The 27,814-nt window shown below is 35.8% G+C and overlaps 1 protein-coding gene across 1 annotated transcript in view; it reads right to left on the bottom strand.

The window, feature by feature from the left end:
• Nucleotides 1-27,814, bottom strand: part of WDR17 (WD repeat domain 17) — a 78,350-nt gene that overhangs the window by 33,819 nt on the left and 16,717 nt on the right. The window contains exons 3-11 of the mRNA XM_080797397.1: nucleotides 26,186-26,369; nucleotides 21,934-22,164; nucleotides 15,655-15,906; nucleotides 14,676-14,798; nucleotides 12,683-12,867; nucleotides 10,518-10,686; nucleotides 7,667-7,758; nucleotides 5,414-5,496; nucleotides 3,571-3,657 (exon numbers count right to left, since the gene is read on the bottom strand). Coding sequence (XP_080653523.1) covers nucleotides 3,571-3,657; nucleotides 5,414-5,496; nucleotides 7,667-7,758; nucleotides 10,518-10,686; nucleotides 12,683-12,867; nucleotides 14,676-14,798; nucleotides 15,655-15,906; nucleotides 21,934-22,164; nucleotides 26,186-26,369 — 1,406 coding nt within the window. The remainder of the gene's footprint in view (nucleotides 1-3,570; nucleotides 3,658-5,413; nucleotides 5,497-7,666; nucleotides 7,759-10,517; nucleotides 10,687-12,682; nucleotides 12,868-14,675; nucleotides 14,799-15,654; nucleotides 15,907-21,933; nucleotides 22,165-26,185; nucleotides 26,370-27,814) is intronic.

Genomic DNA, 27,814 nt, shown 5'->3' with positions numbered 1-27,814 from the left:
AATGTGTAACAAATCAACGAAAGTAGGAGCTGGTTCTTTGAAAGAAGTAATTATGGTTTTTAAAATTATATGTGTATATATATATGTATATATTACTCATATGGCTTATAGTTATGTGTCAAGTAATTCATAGTTGATTTTTTTTCATCATGGTAAGTGCACTCTTCAATATGCATCCCATATTTCCCCCATCTCTTCACCTCACTCCCCTTCTGGAAACCATCAGATTGTTTTCTACAGTTAGGAGTCTGTTTCTTGGTTTGCCTCTTTCTCATTTTGTTTTCCTTTGCTCATTTGTTTTCTTTCTCATATTCCACATATGAGTGAAATCATACAGTTTTTGTCTTTCTCTTAGTTTGCTTAGCATTATACTGTTTAGCTCCATCCATGTTGTTGCAAATGGTAAGATTCCATTCTTTCTCATGGCTGAATAGTATTCCATTGTGTATTTCCACATATACATACCACATTTTCATTATCTATTCATTTTAACAACATTTGCTCTTCCAACCCATTGAGCACGGAACGTCTTTCCATTTCTTTGTGTTCAGTTTCTTTCATCAGTGTTTTATCATTTTCGGAGTACAGGCCTTTTACTCTTTGGTTAAGTTTATTCCTAGATGTTTTAATTGTTTTTGGTGCAATAATAACCAGAATTGTTTTCTTAATTTCACGTTCTGATGCTTCATTATTTGTATAGAAAGGCAACAGATTACTGTACATTGATTTTATATTCTGCAACTTTACTGAATTCATTTATCAGTTCTAGCAGTTTTTTGCTGGAGTCTTCAGGGTTTCCTAAACCATCTGCATATAGTGAAAGCTTTATTTCTTCCTTGCCAGTATGGATGCCTTTTATTTCATCATGTTGTGTGACTGCTGTAGCTAGGACTTCCAGTAATATATTAACTAAGAGTGGTGAGAGTGGACATTCTTGTCTTACTCCTGACCTTAGGGGGAAAGCTCTACACTTTATGAGTATGATGGTGACTGTGGGGTTTTCAGATGAGGCCTTCATTATGTTGAGATATGTTCCCTGTAGGCCCACTTTGCAGAGGGTTATCATGAATGGATATTGTACTTTGTCAAAGGTTTTTCTGCATCGATTGAAATGATCATAGGGTTTTTATCCTTCTTCTTATTGATGTGATGTATCACGCTGATTGTCTTGCAAATATTGGACCACGTTTGCATCCTAGAAATAAATCCCACTTGATAGCGGTGTATGATTTTTTAAAATATACTGTTGGATTCAGATGGCTAATATTTTGTTAAGGACTTTTGCATCTATATTCATGAGAGATACTGGTGTGTAGTTCTCTCTCTCTCTCTCTTTTTTTTTTCTCCCCTGGTTGCTTTATCTGGTTTGGGTATCACGGTGATGCTGGCTTCACAGAATGATTTTGGAAGTTTTCCTTCCTCTTGTATTTTTTGGAATAGTTTCGGAACAATAGATATTAGCTCTTTTTTAAATGGTAGAATTTGCCTGTGAAGCTGTCTGGTCCTGAACTTTTGTTTCTTGGGTGCTTTTTGATTACTGATTCAATTTCATTGCTGGTGATTGGTCTGTTCAAATTTTCTATTTTTTTCCTGCTTTAGATTTGGTATATCATATGTTTCTTGGAATTTATCCATTTCTTCTAAGTTGCCCAATTTGTTGGCATATAGGTTTTCATGATATTCTGTTATAATTGTATTTCTGTGGTATTGGCTGTTATTTCTCCTCTTCCGTTAGTTATTTTGTTTATTTGGTTTTGTTGTTTGTTTGTTTGTTTTTTACAATGAGTCTTGCTAGAGGTTTAGCAATTTTGTTGATCTTTTCAAAGAACCCAGTTCCTGGTTTCGTTGATCTGTTCTATTGTGTTTTTTTAATGTGTTTTTTTGTTTGTTTTAGTTTCCATTTTCTTCCTTCCTTCCCTCCTAGATTTTATTTTTAATTAATCTTTATACCCAACATGGGGCTAGAACTCTCAACCCTGAGATCAAGAGTTGCATGCTCCACTAACTAGCCAAGTAGGCACCCCTCTATGATTTATTTCTGCTGTAATCTTTATTAATTTTATTTGTTATAATTAGTTTTATTAAGTGCTCCCAGGATATCATAGAAGAAATTTACCTAACTTGGGGGTCCAGAAACACTTTTCTGTAGAAGTGGTTTGGCGCTGAGGGCTGGAATATAGGTGGAAGTTACCTAAATACAATATAGAAGGGTTGTGTGCATGGGGTGGGGAACAGATTCCTAGATATAGGGAGACAGCATGAGAGAAAGCTTTGGTATGAAAATGAGCTGACTAGTTCAAGAAATTGAAAGCCAATGTGGCTGAATGCAAAGAACAAGGAGGAGACAGGCTTGAAATGGCACGATTAAAACACACAGGAACCAGATTATTAGACAGGGACTCCCCTGTTGCGCCCCTAAGATTTTGCATTTTACCCTACAATCAGTGTAAGCAATGAAATGGTGCACTGAGACCCGGTTGTTAAATACTTTGACTTCGACATCAAGAAGGTGGGCCAGGGAGACAAGGAAGTGGTGACAAAGGATGTGAATTCTGGAATTGATTTAGAAGGCTTTTGAGGAAGTCCAAAAGCAAACAAGTAGTATTGGGTTGGGGAGGAGAAAGGAGTGGTTGAAAAAAGAGTATTTACATGGATGGTATCACAGGACTTGATGGCCGACTGAAAATGGAAATGGAGAGATGACAAGGCGCCAGAGAAGAGGCCAAGGATTTTGGCTTCGGCAGCTTTGTTATGAACTTTATCAGGCCACTTAGATGGGGAACCCTGGGGGAGGAGCTGGGCATGAGCTCGCTTTGCATAAAACCTCTGACAGGTTTTATATGTTTACAGGGTTTATAAACTCTTCTATTTTTACCAAAAGAAATAAACAGATCCATCCTTTTTTATGTGATTTAACTCAGAACACAAGTATAACAAGGTTTTAATATTATAATATGTATATTTTCCACTTGCAATATGGAAAAACATAATTTCACATTATTTTCACAATATCTAAAGGAAGTTTGAATCTTTAAGTACACTTTATACAGAATAAAAAGATGTTTGAAATGCAAGATTCTTGGAAGTGCAGTGACTTGAAGGATCAATTTTAGAGGGGATTTGACTTGGATTAATTTTTAAATCTGACTTGATTTTTACACGGTAGATACTAGGCTTGTAAGGAAGGATAACCCTTCAAAACTATGCACACAGGTTCTACATTTTGGGAAATCATCCAGTGTCAGGGCATTGCAGGGGGGAGGGCAGTGGAAAGTTGTGGTGGAATAACACCTCTAGCAAGACTCCTAAAAGGGATTAGGGAAAGGGCTATACACACTTCGACAGTAGAAGCCACATACAGATTAAGACTAAATTTCCATTTTTTATTAGTTAGTCCTATGCTTCTTCCTAAACACCAGCTAACATAAACAATCAATTACAAGGCCAGACAATGAGAACATTACCCTAAAGAGAGTGATGAGTATTACCTGTGGGAATAACATTAAATTTCAGGTTTATTTAAAATCTCAAAAGTTATTATTTATCTTGGGAAAAAAAAGAAATTCTTACTTGTTGTTCTGGCTCCAATCACAACCAAACACCGCAGCTGGATGTTTGTATTTGTGTAGCACTTTACCATCAATTGTTCGAATAATACTGAAATTAAGTATAATAGATTAATAGAAAAAAACAACATTCCGAATACATTATTCACAAAAAAGCCAGTATTGTATAATTCAAAAGTAAGTTTTTACTTTTGTCTTCAAAGCACAGGGAACATTTAAAAATACTGAGTAAATGATATCGCCAATTATGAGTGAGTATATTTATATCAGAAAGTATTAATTATGGCAATCCACTTAAATCAATTTGAAGGTGATAAATTTTGATTTAGAATATTTCTTATAGAATATTTTTATATTCTATTTCTTACAGAAATATTTTTATAGAATTTCTTATAAATATTTTTAGTTGAGAAAAAACATAGTTTAACACATATATTTTGAAACATTGATATAACTAACATGTGCTTTCAATTTTCAGCTTCAAAATTTAGCAGTTCAAAATTTATATTTCAAACAGCTCATTTATAATGCAAGTTGCATGTACTATTTTACCAAGTCCAAGACATGCAAGCTGTAACATTGTTGTGGCACGTACTGAGTGATATAACTAGAAATTTGGAGGATCCCTTCTCCCCAAAGAATACATTTTAGCTGCAAAAGTTAAAGAGGCTCTAAAACCCAACTATATCATTGCCATAACAAAGGGCAACTGATTCAAAAAAAAAGAAAAAGAAGCAGCAGCAGCAGCAGCAGCAGCAGCAGCTACGTATAAATTAATGTATTAGAGAGTTTTAAAAGTCTTTAGAAAAGATCCTCCAAATCATCATTAGGCCAATGAAAACTTCTGAGGCAACTGGGGAGTGGTTGCAAATGTTTAGTCATTGCCTGTGGTTATTTATCAAACCAGTGATGTCCTGAAAGCCCATGGTAAAGCTAACTGTGGATCACCTTATCAAAAAACTCTGAGGGACATATTTTGTATTTTGGTATTTATCAATTAGCAAATAGTTCTTTTCAAAGCAAAAAAATCACTAATATGCCTATTTTTGGAAAATTTCCTCTTCCTGGTAAAGATCTTTGGTTTCCATAACAACTGTCTTTTTCACTGAAATTAAGAAGAAAGGACGAGAAAATTGGGCTGGGCCTGCCAAACCCAACAGGAGACCATCTCTCCTACATTGCCTGCCGCCACGCGCGTCTCTACCACCTGTCGACGATGACAAAACCTACAGCCACACAATAGCAACATCTGGATAAAAACATTTGTTCAGCACAAAGGCAATTCTTCCAATTCCTTGGAAACCTACTTTCTCCTGGGATTTAGCAGAATTAAGAAAGTACTGGTTTCTGAAACAGAGGGTCAGAGACGTTAGGCATTTCCCACATGCATTATCTTATTCTTCCTGGCAAAGGCTTTCATCCTTTTATAAATAATAGCATCTACAAAAGGTGAACAAGTGTCTAGACCACTTGATACCTCTTGAATCACCCGTGAAACTGAAATACCACTCCCTCAAAAACGTGATGAGGATTAATTTGACTCTTAGTGAAAAGTTCTTAAAGTCTCTTTGAGGCAATTCACAGTATTTTAGTTACCACTCAGGAAGTATTTTCATTTAGAAAGAAATGACTGGTTTATTTATTTGAAACAACACCGCACTCCTATTTGGTACCGATACAGAACACCGCCTGTGCCCGTGTGGACTGGTACACACACACTGATGACAGCTGGTAGAGCCGTACAGACGGGATCTCGCGGACGACCCGGATGTATGTGCTAACAGGACACGACTGGTACTATCACATGCATCTTTAATAAGCAGTATAACTTCATATCAGGTACTCACCAGAAGCCATCACCACTGCAGGTGGCTATTCTTTTGGAATCTTTATGACTCCAGGCAACGCAGAATATTCCATTTTTTCCATGCTTCAAAAAATGCAAAATACCTATCAATAAAAAATAATTCACCCCTTTTTTTCTCTTATTTATTTACTTCTTTTAGTATTGCTCTTCTGTTAGGAACTTACTCTAGATGATGCTAACAGAGGTATTACTGTCAATAGCATATTGACATTAAAAATGTAGGAAGCGATCACACTTTAAAAACCAATCCCCTCTGTTAAGATATCAATTAAGTGGCTCTGTTTTGGTTCTGCAGATGCTGGCAGAGATCTGCAGAATAAAGCCGTGGTTAATGCCTTTGCTAGAAGTGCCTGCATGGAGACGAAGGCAGGGATCTCTCTGCTTCCTAACCCGTGCTACCACAACCACGGTGGGAGAAATACCACAACTGTTATTACTGGTTGCTGTTCTAAATCTCAAAGGTTTCTGTTTTATAAAAACAAAGAAGGATTTAAGGTTCTTCCTGTCACAAACCACTCTATATTGACCTGTTCCTCTGCGTTCTTGGATTGGGGGAGGGGAAGGGATACAGTCACAACCAGTAGGTGAGGATTTGTAAAACCACAAGGAATACACTACACATGGGAATGTCATTCATCGGCGGGGCATGGGAGAATAAATGTTGCCATCGATCCATTTCCAACTTTTCTTTAACTTTACATAGCAGTTCAGTTGTGGCTGCTGCTAAGGAGAGACCAAAGTCTTGAGTTTTAAGGCAACGTTACTGAAGTGGTCTCTAGTTTGCTGTTTTCTCCCTCTTTGCAGATCAAGGCGGTAGCTGTACAAAGATGGGCATAAAATGGAGGCAGTCTCTATATTCATGGAACTGAAGGAGTGGAGGCGTCAGCTTTGTTTATCCCAGGAAAAGTGCGTCTTAGGGCTTCTAAGACCCGGCGTTTCCTTCTGTGAGACTCAGTTAATTACAGCCAGCATTGCCCCGTATTTATTATCCTAGATTTAGGATCCTAGATTTAATCCTAGACTTAAGCACCTTTTCTATCAGTCAGGACTATGCTCTGGAATGCTGGGAAGACATGAAAGGAAGTGAGGGTCCCCCCCGCACCCCATGCTACGATGCTGGTCGCTGGAGTCAGGGTAGGGCCATCGCAGTGCTGATGGGCAGACATCTGAGCTCACAAGAGGCCAAGAAGCCATAAGAAGAGTTCAACAGAATGACCCCCAAGGACAACACCTTTGAATTTAGGTCAAAATTTTCTTTCTCGGATTTATTTCTTCCTTTCTTTTTACATGACTATTATGGGATCAGTGTTGTCGGGGGCACTGCTGAACTGAAAGCATTGCGCTGTAGAGAAAGGGAGGATGGGAACTGTATGGGCCTTTGTCAAAGCTTCCTCTTTTGGGGGCAAAATTGCTTACTGGAGGTTGGTAAAGTTTCCCTAATACTCTGCATTTTCCACATTACTTTAGTGTCCCCTAGAAGATCAAAGCTGCTAGATGCTCAGAGGAAGATCAGTTTTTTGTATAAATGGCTTTAAAGTCATTTTCAAATAGATTATATCTTCAATAAATTCCAACAGTAATCATTTGAAATGAATGAAATTTCAAAAGAGAGATCCTTTCTTATTTCCCTCGATTCATATCTAACATATTACAGTGAGATCACATGCAGTTTCCAAGTATTAGTGGGACTCAGTAAAACACAGGATGACAATTAAACGCCAGGCAGAAGTCAAGTACAATGTTTGCCACTACCAGCAGGAAAAGGGGAGGTCTTTGCGCTTGTCCTGGAGGAACAGAATTTGGGAGGTGGAAGAAGTCCACGAAACTGTATAATCCAACTTCCCCATCTTACAGGTGAAGAATCAGGTTCAAGACATTAAAGGGTTCTCCCTAAGTGAAAAGTGAATTGTAACAGAATTTAGGCTGTAATTTGGAACTTGTTTCGAGTTTACTCTTCTTACAACTATTGAATATTTGCCCAGATAATTTTGTGGAGAATAAATCAGAATTCCTTTGAATGTCTAATGCACCTGTAGGTGAATTCTTTTATCTTAGACCCATCTATATGTTTCAGAATTCATTTCAACATGTGTATGTTCTCTTACTTTTTTTTTTTCCAAGTGACAGAACATAATGTCACCTGGTGATTATTAAATTAAGAGAGAAAAGCATTTACAAAACGTGAGGCAGTATAAGACATTATACTATTCGGCTACCAATAAATACACCTTACCTCATTAAATCGTTGCACCATTTTGCCCTTTCTAACATCCCAAATAAAAGCACCATTTCGGGAAGTTGCTCCAGCAATACAATTTAAGTCACCTTAGGAAACAATTTGTTAGACATTATATGAAATGTCTGCCACATATGTAATTCTTTCCAAAATGTTAATTTTCGAAAAGGACTTGCAATTTACAATGCAGTTTTTCTTAGTTTTTAATGATGAAAATTATCAAATGTATGGAAAGAGAAAATAGTATAATGAATGTGTTATCACATATTTTGCAATTAACAAAATATGGTCAACTCTCGTTTTGCCTATAGTCTCTCTTGCGTTTCTTTGGAGCAGTCTATCATTTCTGACAGTCTATCATTTCACCAATAAATACTTCAGTACAAATGTCTAAAAGACTCTTTCATTAACATGACCAAACTATCACAATCACAAACACAAAAATTATCAATAATTCTTCAATACTATCACTAGTCAGTATTTACATTTTTCTTTACACCGCATCTAACGAGTTGTTGTTTTTTTTTCTTTTTGGTTAGGAAAGCATTTCTGTAAGCAGAACACATGAAAAAATCCAGGTTTTTTAAAATCAAAAACCTAAACAATGCTCATTTCTTTTTTTAATTAAATTTTTTATTTATTTTCAGCGTAACAGTATTCATTGTTTTTTCACCACACCCAGTGCTCCATGCAATCTGTGCCCTCCCTAATACCCACCACCTGGTTCCCCCAACCTCCCACCCCCCGCCCCTTCAAAACCCTCAGGTTGTTTTTCAGAGTCCATAGTCTCTCATGGTTCACCTCCCCTTCCAATTTCCCTCAACTCCCTTCTCCTTTCCATCTACCCTTGTAAATGAAAAAAAAAAAAAAAGAAATAAAAAGATCCGTGAACATCAAACTGCTGCTAAGTTAACAGATGTTCTGATACGTAAGTGTTTTTTGCAAGGCAGTCAGAGGCTTTCTCCATTAAAAGAAAGGAACAGTTGTCCTGTGCTACCTACAAGCAAGACATGGAGGAAATACTTTGGAATAAATGATTAAAAACCTTAAAAAAATAAATCCTTACCTTATTTCTAGTATTTTCATTCTGCTCTCCTTTTCTGTGTTCTCAAACACAGAGGAGAAGTTTCCATATTAATTTGTACCTTTTTTTCTTCTCCTGTGGTTGCTACTCTAAAAGGACAGCAAGTCATGCAATCCTCTAAACCCTACTCGACTTCCATGCCTATCGACCTTCGTAAATCTTTTAAATTTTAACCATACTTAGCTAAAAGTAGTGCTTTATCAGTAATCACATTTCAAAAAAGTAAAGAATTTTCATTTTCCTACAGTCCTGCTTTCTGGAGAGTGAACTAATGCTTTAGGTAAGATCGGGTTCTGTGTTAGGAATCACAACAACGGTTTTGACAGTTGCGATTTCTATTTAAGTTTTAGGTGTGAGGCTGAGGTTAACACTGTGGAGGAGGAACTGTTCAGCCAGGAGCTGCCACGGTGCCATGTCTCTGTGCCACCAGCCGGGGCCCCCACGAAGCATACATGTGGTACTGAGTGGGAGCCCAGGCCCAAGTCCGCCTGTGTAGACCTCGCTTCTGCCATCATTCACGAGGCATGTAAGCTGGGGAAGTTATTCACCCTCTCAGACCCTCTTAAATAAATGTTGGTAAGCACAAAACATCAAACGGGGATGAATATGAAGAAGGCAGCAGGTAAGAGACCTAATTAGCTCTTTTTGTGCCTCACTTCTTAGTGAAGTAACTTTTTTTTTTCAATTGGCCTTGTATCCATGATGGCACTAAGTATATTCTGCTTACAGAAACGACGACTGTCAGAGTAAGAGTTGGAAGTACAACCTTCTTCTGGATCTTCTGCTCATTGGGGGGATGAAGGATAAATAAAACAGCACTAGCTTCTTAGTCTTTTTTGTATCAAGGACCTTTCTGAAAATCTGATTCCTATGATAATCTTTGACAGACACAGGCACGTATACATATAGGCTAAAACTTTCATGCATAAAATCCAAGAGATTCCCAGCATCCCTAAAAACATCCAAAACCCTTGACAGCCCATAAATTCAAGACTAAAAATCGCTGTGCTCGAGGAGATAATCTAAAAAATAAGCTATATCCTGGTTATAGGTGGGTTTTCAATTAATATGTTACCACTAGGACAAGTAAGAAAAGCATTCTATATACTTTATAAAGTGAAAAATTCATTTGGGTGTGCAAAATGAGATAGGGAAATAATGTTTTGGAGAAAAAATGTCAGGTTTCAAGGACGTCTTTTCTCTCCTTTATGTACGGGAAGGTATAAAGGTAGCATTTTTCTGAGATCAAACAAAAGACCCTATTCTGGCACAGAAGTTCTTCAATGTTACAATGGTGGGATTTATATCAAATTACATGGTCAACATTGATCTGTGATTATATAGAATCATTCATATTTAAAAACAGATGTTATCAGGGAAAGATATATATTATTTTTTTTTAAATTTCATGTATTTGATTCATATGAAAATTTTAAGGAAAACTTTGGTCACATAGAATCTGTTACACGTTGAAAGGTATAGCTATACAAATGCAGCTAAAATTAGATGGTCAAGATCATCCTTATTGACTGTGGCTTTTGTATATGATTATGTCATATAGAAAGGTCCAGAAATCAAAGTGCCTGCACAAGGCAGTTTATTCAAAACCCCCACAAAACCTGAACCAACATATATATTGGTACTAATTTGTCCCTACAATTATTTGAAGCAAGGTGGCATTGAGAGAAGGATATAATTCAAATGAAAACAAAAGTTAGGAGAGTCATTTAACTGCATTCTTGATTTTAATAAAACACTTCTTACCTGGGGCCCATGATAGGGAGTAAATAACCCCTTCATTACCCGGGGAGGTGTACACAGCTGTTAGTGTGTTTATGTCCCAGACTTTTATAGTGCCATCAAAAGAAGCTGTTGCTAGAAGATTGGGATCATCAGGTTTGAATTTGCAGTCAAAGATCGTTTCCACATGTCCCTAGGAACGTGGCATAGAGAAGTCACAACTACTGAGGAAGGTTCATGTTATTAACAACCAACCAACCATGTATAATCAAGTTGACATATGTACTACAGTTTCCAAATATTTACACAAAATATATCATATATATATATATATATATATATGTAAGTACAAAATTAGAATCACTGTTGTGGTTGAATGTTCTCTATGCTGTTATTTTACTCTTTTGTACAGACCTAGATTTTATTCAACCACAATGCCTCCAATCTGCAACTAAATACAAAGATGTCAAAAAAACAAAAGAATGCAAAACATATCTTTTCTGATTATCATATACATGATACCGTGCTAGAAATTTATAAAACAATGAACTAGTGATAGTTATTATGTCATTCTGGAAGTGTGATAAAAGACTAAGATGAAATTAAAACTATAGGTCCTTAAATGCAAACATTCTCTTTTTTATACCAATGACATACTCCAAAAGAACTTCATGATTTTGGCAGAAATAAAAAGAATCTAGTATAATCTTGATTTTTAATTAGTCTTGTTCAAAACTTTCTAACAACCTTATTCTTCGAAAATTATTAGGGAAAAAAATCACTATGTCCTCTGGCTGGCAGGCATTATGAAAGTGAAAACAAGCCACTGAAATAATTTATAATCAAGGAATATTTTAGTTTTTAATGAGAACTATCAAATAATATAGTTTTCTAAATAAAATATTTTAACATGAAGATACAGTCAACAGAAATGCTACTGAACTCAGATTGCATGATTTCTCCTTTGCTAATACAACTTTTTATAGATTTAAATGTATTCTTATATTTTTCTCTCTTCCTTTTCATACATTTTTGGGAAAGTAAATGGTAATTTGAAGTATAGGAAGAGTTGACCACACTGGAAACAAGTTTACATAAAAAGTTGACATGGAAAGGGAATAATCTAGAGGATATCTGCAAAAGGAATATTTAAAAATAACTAAGCTACACACTGTTATAAAATTTTTTTGGCGATATTTCAATTTTTTCACTCGAGGACAAAATTAAATTTGTCTTAAAGTGATACAGTATTACTTTCTTTCCCTCAATTTCTTTACAAGGGTGACTATAGCTGTAGATTCCTTTTCTAAGTTTTTCCCCAGAAAAACAACCAACATATAAAAGTTTTTTAAATGTCTAGATGAGTCTAATGCAGGCCTGCAGAAAATAAAAAGGCATTTTTATGCACTACAAAATAGGGAGATTTAAAGAAGCTGATTCTTGACAAATCGCAATTACAACACAATATACATTATTACATGCCTTCATTCGTTCACAAATTCATTCATTCAACAAAACTGAATAAAGTCTTGCTATGTGCTGGGCACTATTGAGGGGGTTTAAGCATGCATAGAACAAAACCAGTCAAAAATGTGAGTCCTCAGCGAGGTTGTACTCTATTTTATATGGAGGCTTAAAGATCACAAGAACAAATGTTCACAGAATCCTAGAATCATTGTACTGATTTGATAACAGCAAAAATCTTAGAAGTCTTAGAAAATCTCAGAAAACACTGAATTAATCCAACCTTGTTCATTTCACAGATATGAACAATAAAGGTTGGAGTGACTGGTACAGATCGACTTGTCCTTCCTCCTGAAAGAATACTTATTTCTGGTTTTGCTTCCAAAATGTAGTACTGCAATGTAATTTTCCAATACTATATGAAGGATCAACAGGGCGTACAAAAGAATGGGAACACTACCAACCATGCAGAATAATCACGATAAGCTAAATAAACATCAAGATTGAAAAAAGCTTAACACTTAAAATTTTAAGAATTGTCCTAGTTTCGTCATCTCTCATTCTACATACAATTCTAAAATGTTTCAGCCACCCAAGATAAAGTCCTAACATACAACTCTTTATGAAAATAACTTAAACAGTCCTAGCATGTAAGTAAAAGTAAACATCAAGAGCTGACACAAAGTAAGTGTGGTGTATAAAAGCAGGAATGAGCACAGACATACCAAGTCCCTAAGGAAATCCCATTTCTTGGCTCCCAAGTCATAAAGTCCAACTCCACCATCCAAGAAACAGCACACTGCATGCCCAGGAGGAAGAGAAAATGCCTGATTCTGTGTCAAAGTCGGGTGTGGAACTGCTTCGCTTGTCGAGGACATATAATGATTTTTAGTTGGAGACTGGGCTAAAACTAAAAAAGAAAATATAGACAAGTAAATATTTACACCAACAGCTTTCCAGAAACTGGAATGAAACCACAGGGTCTAATTTATAAAAATGCCCCTGCTTTCTTTTATCCAGAATTTATGTCAGCAAACCATGAGGCAAGAACCATTTTCCGCCACAGAAGTGCTTCCACAGCACTGCCAAAAATGATACATATGGGTACACAAAAGTGGATGTTATTTTGAAAAGATGTATAAAAATGCAGGTGCAGCAAAATGGATGGCAATTAGTGACTAAGGAACCACAACATGTTGTGACTATTTGATTTCTTATCGCCCCATAAATGAAACGGCAGCGTCATTATTTTTTAATTAGAATCTTTTTTTCAAAATGCTGACTAATGACTTACTTCCCCTCTACACACACAAACATGCATGAGAATGTTTTTATTTTAAAGCTAATAACTCTCTTCCACTAATTTCCAATCCAGTGAAAATAATTCTTTTTGAGGTTCTTTATAATTCACTGTAATTTAGCACCCAAATTAAGAATCACAACTGTCTGACATACATTTGCATCTCAATTTTCCCCTCTTCTTCCTCGGGTTTATTTTCACCGTTCATTCACTTCCATGTCTCAATTTTAAATTATATAAATGTCTCTCTGTATGTTTTTTGTCTTCTCTCAAGAAGTTTTTCCTTAGAACATGAATATTCTCTTGCAAACATAATTCAAAATAATGATACTGCTGGAAATGATCAGGCCAATCTATATTAATTACATAGTGGAATATAGATAAATATTTCCCAGTAAATTCTCTTTTTGGTCCAAATATAATAATGTCTTCCTTGTTGCACTTATTTGGATAATACTCATTTCTCAGAATCTGAGAATGACAGTAAATCCAAACTAGCATAAACTACTAATAACAAAAGAGACATTTGGTTCAATAAAATATTGCTGATAGCTTCATTAAAATTAGTATGTTCCATGGCCGGTTCTTCTAATATTTTATAATTTGTTGACTTTATGGGTTGTGTTGATACCTTTTATGCAACTATGTATCTGAAATTTATTTTTTAAAAGATTTAGTATGTCTACATCTAAAACTTTTCATTTTCATATCATTTTTCTTATTCCACACTTTGTTACTTTAAAAAATTGGGAGGAAAAAACCAAGATGTCTAATAATAGGTAGCCTGAAAGGATTTGCTTAACAATGACAAGATTGGTATGTGTTTCTTTATATTTTTGGTTTTTCCTCTAATGGGCCGGGGTTACTCTTATAATAAGAAAGAAAATATAAAAGAAGAGAATCTGTCATATTTCAGTTATCCCATGATAACAACTAAACAAAGAAACTAATAACTTAAAAAAAATACAGGATACAGAAACAATATGCTAAGGTCCAGCATATTACTTCTCTGGCCCTACCTCAGCTTAGGGTAGAAAGGGAGTGGCTTATCTTATCTTATAGGATAAGATATTATCTTAATATCTCCATTTATTAGCATTTTAAAAATGTAACCTGGCTCTAAATATTTTCAACTTAGTAATATTAGATATCGTGTGGCCTTGATGGTTCCTTCAGTACACATACTGTCAAAGGCTAATTTTAAAAATCTGCTTTTCAGTAACATATAGTATTTGGTATGTTTATTTTCTTTTTTCTTTCCACATTTTTATTTAATTTCCAGTAGGTTAAAATACAGTGTAAACTTATTTTTTTATTATGTTCAAATGATATGTGTATATCATTATATCAATCATTTTATTTGATAGCAATAAATCCAACATCTTAAAATACTAAATTTTGATGATATTTTTACTTACATTTTTTTCTTGGAGGAGAATTAAGCACATGTAAGCAGTGAAACCCTGTTCTCTTTAATTTAAAGTTATCAATAGGTGTTGTTCTTGAAACATTCCAAATGCGCAAAACACCCACTTGAGAATCTAGCAACATCAAGAAGAAAGCATTATTATTAACTAGTTTTATTTGAAACATAAAATGCCCAGACATAAAAGTAGTAACAAAAACTTAAACTTGCAAGATCTGTAGCACCACTTACTGACATTTTTCAAACAATAACGTACAATGACCCAAAGAAACAGGTGAAATGCTATTCGTCCTTTAAATGTTTGGCTTATTTTGCTTTTTTCTGTTCCAGATCATTCCCTAGAGTGAAAGACTGCCTGCTTTGGCAGCTTCCCCGACAAAGGTCATCAGAGTTTGATCACAAAAAAAGCACCCCACTGACATACCTGCTCTAGGAAAGCCAGCTACAATAAACTCTCCACCTCTAACAGTAAATAATATTTTGTCTTTTGAAATGTATGTAAACTGCTCCCTTGCTCACCTGCAACCAAGACTGCCTGATATACCAAAAGACCAATTAGAAAGCTCCCTCACTTCCCGAAAATCCCACCTATTATGTAGAAGCTACTTTGGGAGACTTTCTGGCAGTTCCTCCAACGATTAAACAGAGTCACCATAAGACTCAGTGACTATACTCCTACAACACAATGATAAACGTAAACACAAACACATGGCACATGTCGCACATACAGAATACATTCCAATTTATAACCAGAAACCTGGAAAACTGAGCCTTCATTTCATATTTATTTGTCATTATGTTAACGACATACAGGTATAAATAAAAGTAAAGTAAGCACTTACTATAATAAATGATAACATTGGGATATTAATACATTTTATACTAAATTAACCAAAAAAAGAATATAATTTCCCTGACTCAGTTAGAGAATATACATATATTTAAAACTCTGGGGAACAGGGTAAACTTACCCCCAGTTACAAACATCCCAGGAGCACTGGGAACCCAGGCCAAGCACTGCACAGAAGCTGCCGCACTGGGAAAATTAAATGTTGTTATGCAATAAAGTGATTCCGAATCTAGCAGGCGAATTCCAAAATGCAAATTAGCCACAAGGAGATAATCAGTAGACAGTGGGTCCCATTCCACAGCTGTCACTGGGTCCTCTTCGTCTGTCCCTTCAAGAGATTCAGGTCTCAGAACATGTTTCTGACTTTTATTACCTATTAAAATATAAAGAAAAAGATTTTAAACAAAATGCTCAAAAGAAAATCAACAACTGAGATCATATTAATTTCCTCTTTAGCAGCCCTGGTCTCTGAGAGTACTGGGAACAGAGATCTGGCCTTTGTGTGCAGAGGTCCTAATAGACACGGGAGTGCAGGGAACGAGAGGAAAGTCAGACCGAACTGCCCTGCTCTGGCCACCTCTGGTGCCCTGAATGTTTCTTCTATTTGTTACTGAAATGCCAAAAGAAAAAGAAGAGATAGACAATACCCATGATCCTGTCATCAACAACAGTTCCTGTGGGGACAGGAAAGACTTACCAAAAGGGACCCCGTGCTGTGTTTAGAACCACAGACTTTGCCGCCGGCTGCCGGGGTGCACAGCCTCGTGCCACCACCGACGAGCTCTGTGCTCTTGGACAAGACACGGACTCTGTGGGCTCAGTGTTTTATTTGTATAATGGAGAACATAACAATACTTGGCTCGTGGAGTTTTGTAAAAGAGGGAGTTAGTCACTTTGGGGGCTAAGAACAGTAGGACCTATTAGAAGCAGCGTATCAGGATTTACAGTCACCCCTTCCTCATGCATCACCGCATCTGTCATAACCACCGCTCCTACTCCTGGCAACCAGTACAAACGATGCAGCCAGAAAAACAGGGACATAAAACATGCGGAATTAAATGAAGCAAAGGATTATCCAACAATTCTCTTGTTCCTTCCAAATTTAGACACCACCGGCAATGGGGAGAAAAAGGCCTCTGCTGGTACCCACGCGGGGCTCCAGAGAGCTGGCCTCCCATTCCCAGAGGAAAGGCAGCGAACCAACGGTGTTCAGAGACCACAGTCTTCGCAGAACCAGCTCCTCCTGAGTATTATAAACGCAACCAGACGTGTTTACTAAACAAAAACCCAACTGACGGATACCACAGCTCCTTCTGCAGTATCACCATGACATACTGTTTTTCAACATGTCAGAGAATAAAAGCAGAAAAAAATCAATTTCCTTGGCTATATAAGCTATTTGTAAAATGAACTGAAAACCTTACAGTTTCTGCGTTGGGATTAAATTTGTCAGAATACATTATTTTTTATGATGTCGAGCTCACATTTTATTTAGAGCTTTTGCATGTAAGACCATAGAAGCTACGTGTGATATTTCCTTTATTTGGCTTTATCAAATATTTGCAATCATCATCAAGAAAAGTTTGTTACTTATTTCCCAAAATAAGCATCTGCTAAATTGCTATTTGGTCTGGCAAACAGTAATGAATATTAATATAGTTAATCATTACAAGTCAGAGCGAGATAGAAAAATGATTAACCTAAGCTATACTAAAGCTGTTTCTAAAGTAATTTTCAGTTAATATGAACGGTTTATTAAAAATATTCCAGAATGTGAAAAAAATCAAAACAACAGTAACACAAAGGTGGGAAAATCTGCAATGCAAATGCTATGGTATCTAAATCATGTTGCTTGAAAGCCCGTGCTTAGTCAAAATGATTATAAATTACCATCACTGTTTTCTCTTCTGTCTAGTACCAACATTTTTATTATAAAAAATAGAAAACTAAGTCTATAAAATTTTACAGCCAGCCATTAAAACAGCTGATAATACTTTCATTATTTTATATACTTTGTTTATTTTTATTTATGTTCTATTTTATTATACAACTATCAGGACTCGGGTCATGATCCCAGCGTCCTGGGATCGAGTCCCACATCGGGCTCTCTGCTTGGCGGGGAGCCTGCTTACCCTCTCTCTCTGCCTATCTCTCTGCCTACTTGTGATCTCTCTGTCAAATAAATAAATAAAAATCTTAAAAAAAAAAAAAAAAGTCGCCTGGGTGGCTCAGTGGGTTAAAGCCTCTGCCCCCGGCTCAGGTCATGAACCCAGGGTCCTAGGATCTAGCCCCACATCGGGCTCTCTGCTGAGCAGGGGGCCTGCTTCCCTTCCTCCCTCTGCCTACTTGTGATCTCTGTCTGTCAAATAAATAAATAAAATCTTTAAAAAAAAATAAGAAGGTAAGGTACATAATTTCAGTATAAAAAACAAAAATTAGGAGTGTCTTGGTGGCTCAGTCAGTTAAGGTCTTCCTTTGGCTCAGGTCATGATCCCACAGTCCTGGGATTGAACCCCATGTCGGGCTCCCTGCTTAGTGGGAAGCCTGCTTCTCCCTCTCCCTCTGCCTGCCACTCCCCCTGCTTGTGCTCTCTGTCAAATAAATAAAATCTTAAAAAAACAAAAACAAAAAAACAAAAACCAGAACAAGGGAAAATTGGGTTTAAAAATGAGATAATGAGGTAGTGTATAATCCACACAGCTGTTCAAATGTTTATTTTGAAACCGATGGCCAAAGCAAAGAGGAAAAAGTCTTGAAAGGTTACATAACTCACAGTGTCCATAGGATAATAATAAAACAAAAAGACCAAAAAAAAAAAAAATGTGTTCAGGAGAAGCACAACTTTTCCCAGAACTGAAACCAGAAAACTTGTGTGTTTTCAAAAAGGGAACACAATATTACACAGGGAATATGTCATTCAACATTTCTAAAATAAAACCATGCAAATTAGATTAATGCACATCCTTGGAATAACACCAAAGTCAATTCAATGAAAACATTTCTATTATGAAGATAAAAAAAATTCTGATGACCTAGCCTTGTCCAAAACTATAATTTAAAATAGCTAGAGCAGTTTTCTAATGATTTTGGCTCTAGAATCCTCTGTTTACTGTGAAGTTTTACATGAAAATCCAATATATAAATACAGAATAAAGTGGTGTTTTTCAGACTGAAAGGAAGAAGGCATAAAAGCTAGCTGAGCCACCTCCATGAATATTTCCTTTTCTTTCCAAGAGACATAAAGATCCGACAGCAGAGAGCTTGAGGTCTTAGTCTCTTGCAAGAAGCTGGAGGACATAAATTCTTCCTGGTTATTAGAGATAGAACAATCTGTTGTGCCAATATGTCCATAAGAAGGTAAAGGTGACCACTCCTTAGGAAAAGTAAAAAGCATAACAATTATCGGTATAATGCTTATAGTCTCAAAGCTTCAAGCTGCAATACAGAATAGAGCATCAGAATAAAAGTAGTATTTCCTTCATGACCCATTAGCTCGTGTACACATAAAAGGAAAATAAACAGCAAGATTATACCTTCCCTAATGTTTTGTACATATCCACTGCTAAACATCCTATGGAATAAATGAGGCCAACAACTCTGTACAGGGTTGTTATGGGTTGAATTTGTGTCCCCCCAAAAGATGTTGTAGTCCCAACCTCCAAGGATCTGTGAATGTGACTTTATTTGGAAACAGAGTATTTGCAGATGATAAATTGAGATGAGTCATTGGGGTGAACCATTATCCAACATGACTGTGTCCTTATAAAGAGGAGAAACTTGGACCAAGCACTGCATGCACAAAGGGAGAACGCCATGTGCAGCCTGATGCTGGGCTGCTACGAGCTAAGAAACGACCAGAAGCTAAGAGAGAGCTCTGGAACGAAGACTTCCCTGGTGTCTCTACAGGGCCTTGCCTTGCTGACACCTTGACCTCCTATCTCCAGGCTCTACAACTGCAAGACAATGCATTTGTTGATCTAAGCCACCCAGAGGGTGAGACTCTGTTAAGGTAAGCCCTAGCAAATGAATCCATGAGTGGATCCAGAAAAATAACACTTGATGATATGGGACATATGGGTACAGATGCACAAATTACTTTGTTTAATAACTGGAAGATGAGTTACGGCAAAATGATGGCCTCTTCTGGAAGTTGTGGGTCAGATGTTGAAATATTATACATTCCACCCTGACTTAATCCCACAAAAGGGAGACGCAATTCACAAAGGAGGTCTTTATGCCTCCCTATCCTTTCAATGCCAGAATAAGCATACAGTGTCTCAGTGTTTTATATCTTAGATATATAATACAATGTCTCAATGTCTTAGGACTTAACACCTTCAAAAATACCTAATTTTAAAAAGTACCTAATAATAATATAATAATAATAATAATAAAGCAAGAAAAGAAAGCCCTAAGTCAGTGAAAAAGAGACTGTCAAAATGACAAGTTACAAAATGTAAATAATATCTAGAATGAAATTTGGGCCAAAGTGTGTGCACACTCCTCATTATCCTCTTTAGAGTTCAACAGCACCCAGGTTCCTCAAAAAGAAAGTATTGCAATCCTCATGAAGTCTCTGGGTGCGGGCTTGCTGGGGGAGTTTTGGGGAGCTCCTAATGAGATCTGGTTACACCCCCAGAACGCAGAGAATCACAAGGAGGAACCATACAGTACACGGCCATCCTGACTGTCCCTAAATTACTTTCCTGGGACTGAAGATGACTGAGGTAGATCAAGAGCCCAGGAGGGAAAAGTCGTGACACCAGATCCAAACAGAGAAAGTCTGTGAATGAGGTCACTTAACCCTGAGCCTAATAACCAACTCTCAAACAGAATTTTCTCCCAATGCAAGGACAGAACAGATAGGGTGGAGGTGTCTGAGACAACAAACCCAAATGAAGCAAAAAACAAGCATAGACCCGTCCCCCCTCCAACTGAAAACAAACAGATAAAAGCCTCCCCAAGCTACATTAGTATGACCAGAAGGAACACAAGGATATGCGCAAAGAGCAGAGGGGAGGTGGTGAAGACGGACATGCATATTTATTGTCATCTTGCTTTAAGAGGTAAAACAGTAGATCCTGTCTGAAATGTGTTTGAGATAAAATGGCCCCCAAAGAGCAATGTTTTATATATCATTTTTTAACAGTAGGAAGATTTCTTTAAGAAATATTTATTCAAATTTTCAGGATTTCTTCTTTTCATCTTCAATTTCTTTTTTCTTCTCTTAGTTTCAGATAAATTAGATGTAACACATTTTTTTAAAGTAGCGATCTTAATCCTAAAAAGCACTTTTATCCATCCATCTAGCGAGTCAGGAGTCACATACATCAACAGCGATGCCAGATGGCAAAAAACATGTTTCTCAAAGGGTAACCATACTACTTTTGAGTGGAGAGCTATCCAGGTAATTTTCAGATTTTCCCATTACACACTTTATCATTGTTTAAATTGGAAAAAATAAACATAAATTAGCTTCTCAGACCCTCTCATTCAGCTAGATTAATTAATTACCTGATGGGGGAATCCAAAGATTTATTGTTCCTTTCTACCTCAAGTTCTAAGTCTTTGCTAAGGACCTACAGGCATCACATTGGTATTTTAGAAGCAGGTGGGAAAATATTTTTGAGTTGTATTAGTAAGCCATCATATTCTGTTGTATGTCCTTATTCATTCAGGCCATTTTCTTAATAAACGTATAGAAATAAATAATTGACTTAAAAAAGTAAAACAATGGGGCAAATGACTGCATTTGGGTTAACTCAAGGTACAATCTACACAGTTGAGTTAAATGTATTACAATAAAAGTGACGTCTTGGGGGGCACCTGGGTGGCTCAGTGGTTAAAGCCTCTGCCTTTGGCTCAGGTCATGATCCTGGGATCCTGGGATCCTGGGATCAAGCCCCGCATCTGGCTCTCTACATGGTGGGGAGCCTGCTTCCCCCTTCTCTCTGCCTGCCTCTCTGCATACTTGTGATCTCTGTCAAATAAATAAAAAAATCTTAAAAAAAAAAAAAGTGACTTCTTGGTGCTGGATATTATTTGTAGAACTATTACTTTGAAATTAAAATACAGTGGGGGGCTCCTGGGTGGTTCAGTGGGTTAAGCCCCTGCCTTCAGCTCAGGACATGATCTCAGGGTCCTGGGATCGAGCCCCGCATCGGGCTCTCTGCTCAGCAGAGCCTGCTTTCTCCCCTCTCTCTGCCTGCCTCTCTGCCTACTTGTGATCTCTGTCTGTCAAATAAATAAAATCTTTAAAAATAAAAAAATTTAAAAAAAATAAAATACTGTGAACCTTAAAAAAAATAAAATAAAATACTGTGGACCTTGGCTGTATGCTGTGTAAACAAGAAATTACATAAGGTAAGAAAAAGAAACTTGACTAAATTAAAATTCTTACCTGGTTGAAAAATTGATAGGCTTCCATCAATATGACCAAATACAATCTTTCCCTTTTTCTGGGTATGCCATCTGAATACACAGACATCAGACAAGAAGCTGTGAGCTTCCTTGTGCACAGTCACTCCACTCTCTGGGCCTGAGATGGTCCAGATGAACAGTGGGCCTCTGTGGGAGACAAAGGCCAAGGCATCACCTGCGTTCCAGCACCAGCTGAGAGAGGAAGGTGTCCCTAGGAGAAATGAAATACAGACACGTCATAGAGACATGAGGAAGAAGAGCATACCATTAAATAGTATTCCCACTGTATATTTCTACAACAACTTAAAATACAAGACTGGGCTTGTTATTAAAAAAATATATTACCACCTTCTTAGTTAGGAGTCAGACTTACAAAGTGACCCTAACAACTACAGGCAACATAGGTAGGGTGTTTCCATAATGAAAGGAAAAGTACCCAGTTGGGTTTGAAACTACTCATATCATAATATGCTTCATATATATAGACATTTATAGAGTTTTTTCTGTCAGAAACTACATATTAAAGCAATGAATTCTTACTGAGTTTTTGTGTAGACTTGCTGTAGGCATTCTAGGTATACAAGTTAATATGTGATATAATTCCTGTTTTAAAGGACCTTAAATATAATATATATAGTATCTTGGGAAGATAAGGATTATATAAATGAAAAGTTAAATGCAACTATAGGGATTTAGTAATAAAATTAATGCTACAATCTATGTCTTATCAGGGTTTAGATTCAAATCTTAGTACTGCTTAGATGAACTCAACAAGTAACTTTACCTCTTAAATCTGTCTTCTCATCTATAAAATGCATATAACTAAAAATAGCTGTACACCTATTCCACATGAATATTAAGAAGATAAATATAATAATGCATGTAAAAGACCCTTTTAAACTATAAAAGAAATACAAAAGTTAATTGTATTCCCCTCTCTATTACTGTGATCAAATAAATCATATATAAAATAAGTATTATGGTAAATCTATAACTCAAGACAGAGATTATGAATCTCCCAACACAGATACTTTACAAATGCATCAGAATCAGCAAACTGAATATGCACATCAGCTCATATGGAATTAGGGCCCAGGAATCTATTTGTAACAAGGTTTTCCAGGGGCGCCTGGGTGGCTCAGTCAGTTAAGCCTCTGCCTTCGGCTCAGGTCATGATCCCGGGGTCCTGGGATCGAGTCCTGCATCGGGCTCCCTACTCAGCGGGGAGCCTGCTTCTCCCTCTTCTGCTCCCTCTGCTTGTGCTCATGCTCTCTGTCAAATAAATAAATAAAATATTTTAAAAAACAACAACAAGGTTTTCCAAATGATTGTGACATATAGAAAAGTCTGTGAACTATCCTGGAAAGAAGCTGGATTTGGATTATACTTTGAGGAAGCAGTAGAGTTTAATGTATGGGATAAGTAGTATTTCCCAGGAAGAGGAAATGATATAAAAAAAGACACAGAGTTTTAAGTTGTTCATTGACAGTAAATTCAATTTGTGTCCTTAATGTTCCAAGAGGCAGAAACCAGAAGCCTAACCCCTAGTTCAGGGCCTGACATAAAATGGTAACTCCATAAATATTTATAGAAGGAATGGATAAGTCCATGAATAAGGCCAATAAAAAGCTGATATGGTTTTAGAATACATTAACAGAAGTCAAATTTCCCAATAAGGGATGAGACACTCTGAATGGGTCAAACCACCATCAAACACTTGAAGAAAGCCTCTGGAACGTGGGCTCTCTGAATGCGTGTTTCCAGAGAGAAGCAAGGAAGAGAAGGGACTAGAAACAATGTCATATAGTTAAAACAGAAAAGACTTCTATAATGGCTCATTATTTGTAAGTACTTCTAAGAACTCTGTAAAATATTAACTCATTTAATTCTTCCCAAAATATTCTAAGACGGTTAGGTAGTACTATTATCCATTGGTAACAGTGTTTTGGTTTTGTTTTGATTTTTTTTTTTCTAAGGATATTATCAAGTGTGATATTTTTCAACCTCATGATAATTTTAACATTTTACATTTAAACAAACTAATACTTGTTTTAAGTAAAATTTTTATTACTGTGGAAAACAGAATGATGAAATAAAAGATACAGAGGCAGTTTCAAATTCTAATATTGATTTTTTAAAAAGTTTGACTAAATGCAAATTTCTACTTTGCTTACGCCAGATTCTGAAAAAAAGACAGAGTCTAAGACATTTCAAAGGGAATTACTTACAACAAAAATGACCCAAATATTCATAATTTTTTTGCAAATAAAGCTTTCAATTTTCAAATTAAGAAGATATTTAGAAATAGCATGAGGAACTTATTGTAAAGTCTCTGAAAATTTTCAAAACAAAAGAAAATACATAAGGAAAGGAAAAATATGTAAAATTGATCAAAACTGATACCACAATGATTAATAATTTTACAAATGCAAATGAAAAGCTTTTTATTTTAGGATTTAGCTATTTTTTAATATAAATTCAATTAGCCAAGGTACAGTACATCATTAGTTTTTTATATAATGTTCAATGATTCAGCTAATGAAAAGTCTTATTTAATTGTATGCTCAGTGGCAAAAAAGCTATGGTGCACAAAGCTAATGAACAAAAAAACTCTTCCATCATGATGCGTTTTATGACAAATCAGTGGGTACATGAGGTGATAATACAATACTATACTGTCTAAGCTGTACCTATGCATAACATTTAGAAAATGTTATTCTGCAGTTATAATCAAGTATAGATTTTGTGTGACAACCTTGTAAGAATGATGACATCATGTAGCATTCAAGGAGTATTTTTCACATAAAGATTAAAATTATTTTCACATGAAGTTGAATATAAAGTATTGAGAAAATGCACTCTTGTCCAATAAAAACAATACTGGAAAAACTTGTAGGATTTGTGATTGGTAGAGAAACAGGACTGACCAAAAAAACATGAAAAATCTTCACTGAGGTTATTAATTTCTGTTTTTATATATCACAAAGCCTTGTATTAAAAGTATTTTGACTTTTTCTCATTGATGTATTGAAAACCTTAAGGAAAACTGTTACTTACTTTAATGGAAGCTCACTGAATAGAGTTGACTTTAAAAAAATTTTGCTCTGAGATTGGAGCAAACTGCACACTATCTAATACTGAAGCTCAGGGGTTGTTGCAAATGAAAATAAGCAGCAGGTTATATGAGCTTGGGAATGAGAGTCACATTTTTCTAGCTGAAAAATTAACCTCGTTTGGCAAATTTTTTTTAATGGAAGTTATATAACAAAATTGGTTTATTTTACTGGTATTTTCAACATTCTTAATGACCTAAATTTGAAAAGACAAGGAAAAAGAAATATACTAAGTATGCTGAGCATATCCAAAGGCTCCAAAAGGCATTATTATTATGTTGGAAGCAAGAGTTCCATACAATTGCCTATGAATTCTCAATATTGTTGCTACACACTGAAAAGAAGATTATAAAGAAACTGAACAAAATAAAATTAGTAAGACGGTCAAATCTCAGTTTTCTGTCTCAAAGCTATAACCAGTAATTGTTAGAGAAACTGGACATGGAAAACACGTCCAGCAGTAGCTCTCAAAACCATAATTAATAACTGAGCCACCCTTGGTGTTCAAAAAGTGATTGAATTATTGCGACATCTAACAGGGAAAAATGATAACTTCATCATTATCATGGGGTAAGATGCTAGCTAGGAAGAATGTCATAATATTCAATTCACTAAGACCTACTTGTGTGAACTAGGACTTTCTGTCTTGACCCAATTAAAAATAAAGGAAAGAAACCAGCTCAGCAGGACACTGATTACATGTGTAACACTGTCCTTGTATGTTTCAGATTGGAATACAGTAATGAACAGGCTAGGCCAATTGTCTCATTAAGAAAATCTCAACAGTTATTATTTTTATATTTATTTTGGGAATTTTTTTTATATTTACATATTAATGAAATCATTTGGTATTCATCATTTTTCACGGATCATTGTGCTAAGTATAAAATATTTCATGAAATTTTGTTGCAGTTTTTATACATATGTACAATGAGTCATGATATGAAATTTCTTCCATAGATTTCTTACATAGATTAGCACTAGAAATTTTGAAAAGCAGTTTAAACTAGAAAGTTTGAAAAGCTCAGTTTAAAACCTGAGCTAATTTAAATAAAATATTTTGCTTATTAAAATAAAAATATTTCATTTTAGTAAAATAAAACCCAGTTATAAATATACCTTTTGTATTGTCGAGCTTAGCAATGACTTTTTGTTCTGCAACATTCCAAATGATCACTAAATTATCGGTACTGCCACTTGCAAACACATCAGGGTTATGTGGACACCAAGAGATAGCTGTGATTGTTTTTTTATGTTCAGACATAATTGCGTGAAGTTTGAATTCATTATAACGGTGATCCAACTAAAAAAAATATATAAATAAGACATTTCAGTGCTTCTTTTTAGATAACACACTTCTCATTAATAATCACATTAATTTTAAAAAGCTACATACATGAAAATTAGTATACCTAATAACATGGTATGAACACATTTAAAGCCTTGGTCTGCTTTCAAGTGTTAAGTGTATTCAATCAAAAGAAAGAAATCATTTTTTAAATTTTTTATTTTAATTCCAGTTAGTGGATATAGTGCACAATAGAGTAACTTGACACTTCCACACATCAGCAGGGCTCACCACAAGCATCCTCTTTAAGCCCCAGCACCTATTTCCCCCTTCCCTCCACCCTTCCCCATGAGTTTATTCTCTACAATTAAAAGTCTGTTTCTTGATTTGTCTCTCCCTCTCTTATTTTTTTCCCTCTGTTTGTTTTGTTTCTTAACTTCCACATATGAGTGAGATCATTATGGTGCTTGTCTTTCTCTGACTGACTTACTATACTTAGCGTCATACTCTCCAGCTCCATCCATGTTGTATCAAATGGCAAGATGTCATTCTTGCTTACGGCTGAGCAATATTCCATTTATATGCCGTCCACTTCTTTGTCCATTCGTCAGTCAGTGGACACTTGGGCTGCTTCCACAGTTTGGGTGTTATAAATAATGCTGCTATAATTTTCATGGGGTTGCATGCAGCCCTTCGAATTAGTGTGCTTATATTCTTTGGGTAAATACCTATTGGTGTGATTTCTGGATCGTAGGGTAGTTCTATCTTAACTTTTTAAGGAACCTCCATACTGTTTTCCACCAGTTTGCGTTCCCACCAACTGCGCATGAGGGTTCCTTTCTCTCCACATTCTTACCAACATCTTTTGTTTCTTGTGCTTTTATTTTTGTTTTTATATTTTTTTCTTGTGCTTAGCCATTCTGACAGGTGTGAGGTGAGATGTCATTGTAGTTTTGATTTGCATTTCCCTAATAAGTGATGATGAGCAGAAAAAAATCCATTTTTTAAAAAATAATAGAACTGAAATTAGATAATAATTTTAAGACAAGTAAAAATAAATGTACATTTAAATATACATAACAATTCAGAGCCTTATTGTATTTTCTATATCTATATCTACTTATGGGGAAAAACCCCTTGGTTTTGGAATATTTTTTCTGTCATTTTTCAATTAGATTTAAATGAAAAAATTTAGGCTAAGAAAATAAACTACCAAATTAAAAAGCTTTTACACAGTGAAAGAAACCATTACAAAGAGAAGATATTTGCAAATGACATATTCAATAAGGAGCTAACATCAAAAACATGTAAAAAAACATCTAAAACACATAAACATCATAAAACTGAACACCATCCCCCCAAAAAACAAATAATCTGATTAAAAATGGGCAGAGGACCTAAATAGACATTTTCCAAAGAAAACATACACAAGGCCAACATCACTTATCAGCAGGGAAATG

The sequence above is a fragment of the Martes martes genome (assembly GCF_963455335.1).
Source record: "Martes martes genome assembly, chromosome: 2".
In the NCBI taxonomy this organism is placed as follows: domain Eukaryota; kingdom Metazoa; phylum Chordata; class Mammalia; order Carnivora; family Mustelidae; genus Martes; species Martes martes.
This window is presented reverse-complemented; position numbering and strand designations above follow the sequence as displayed.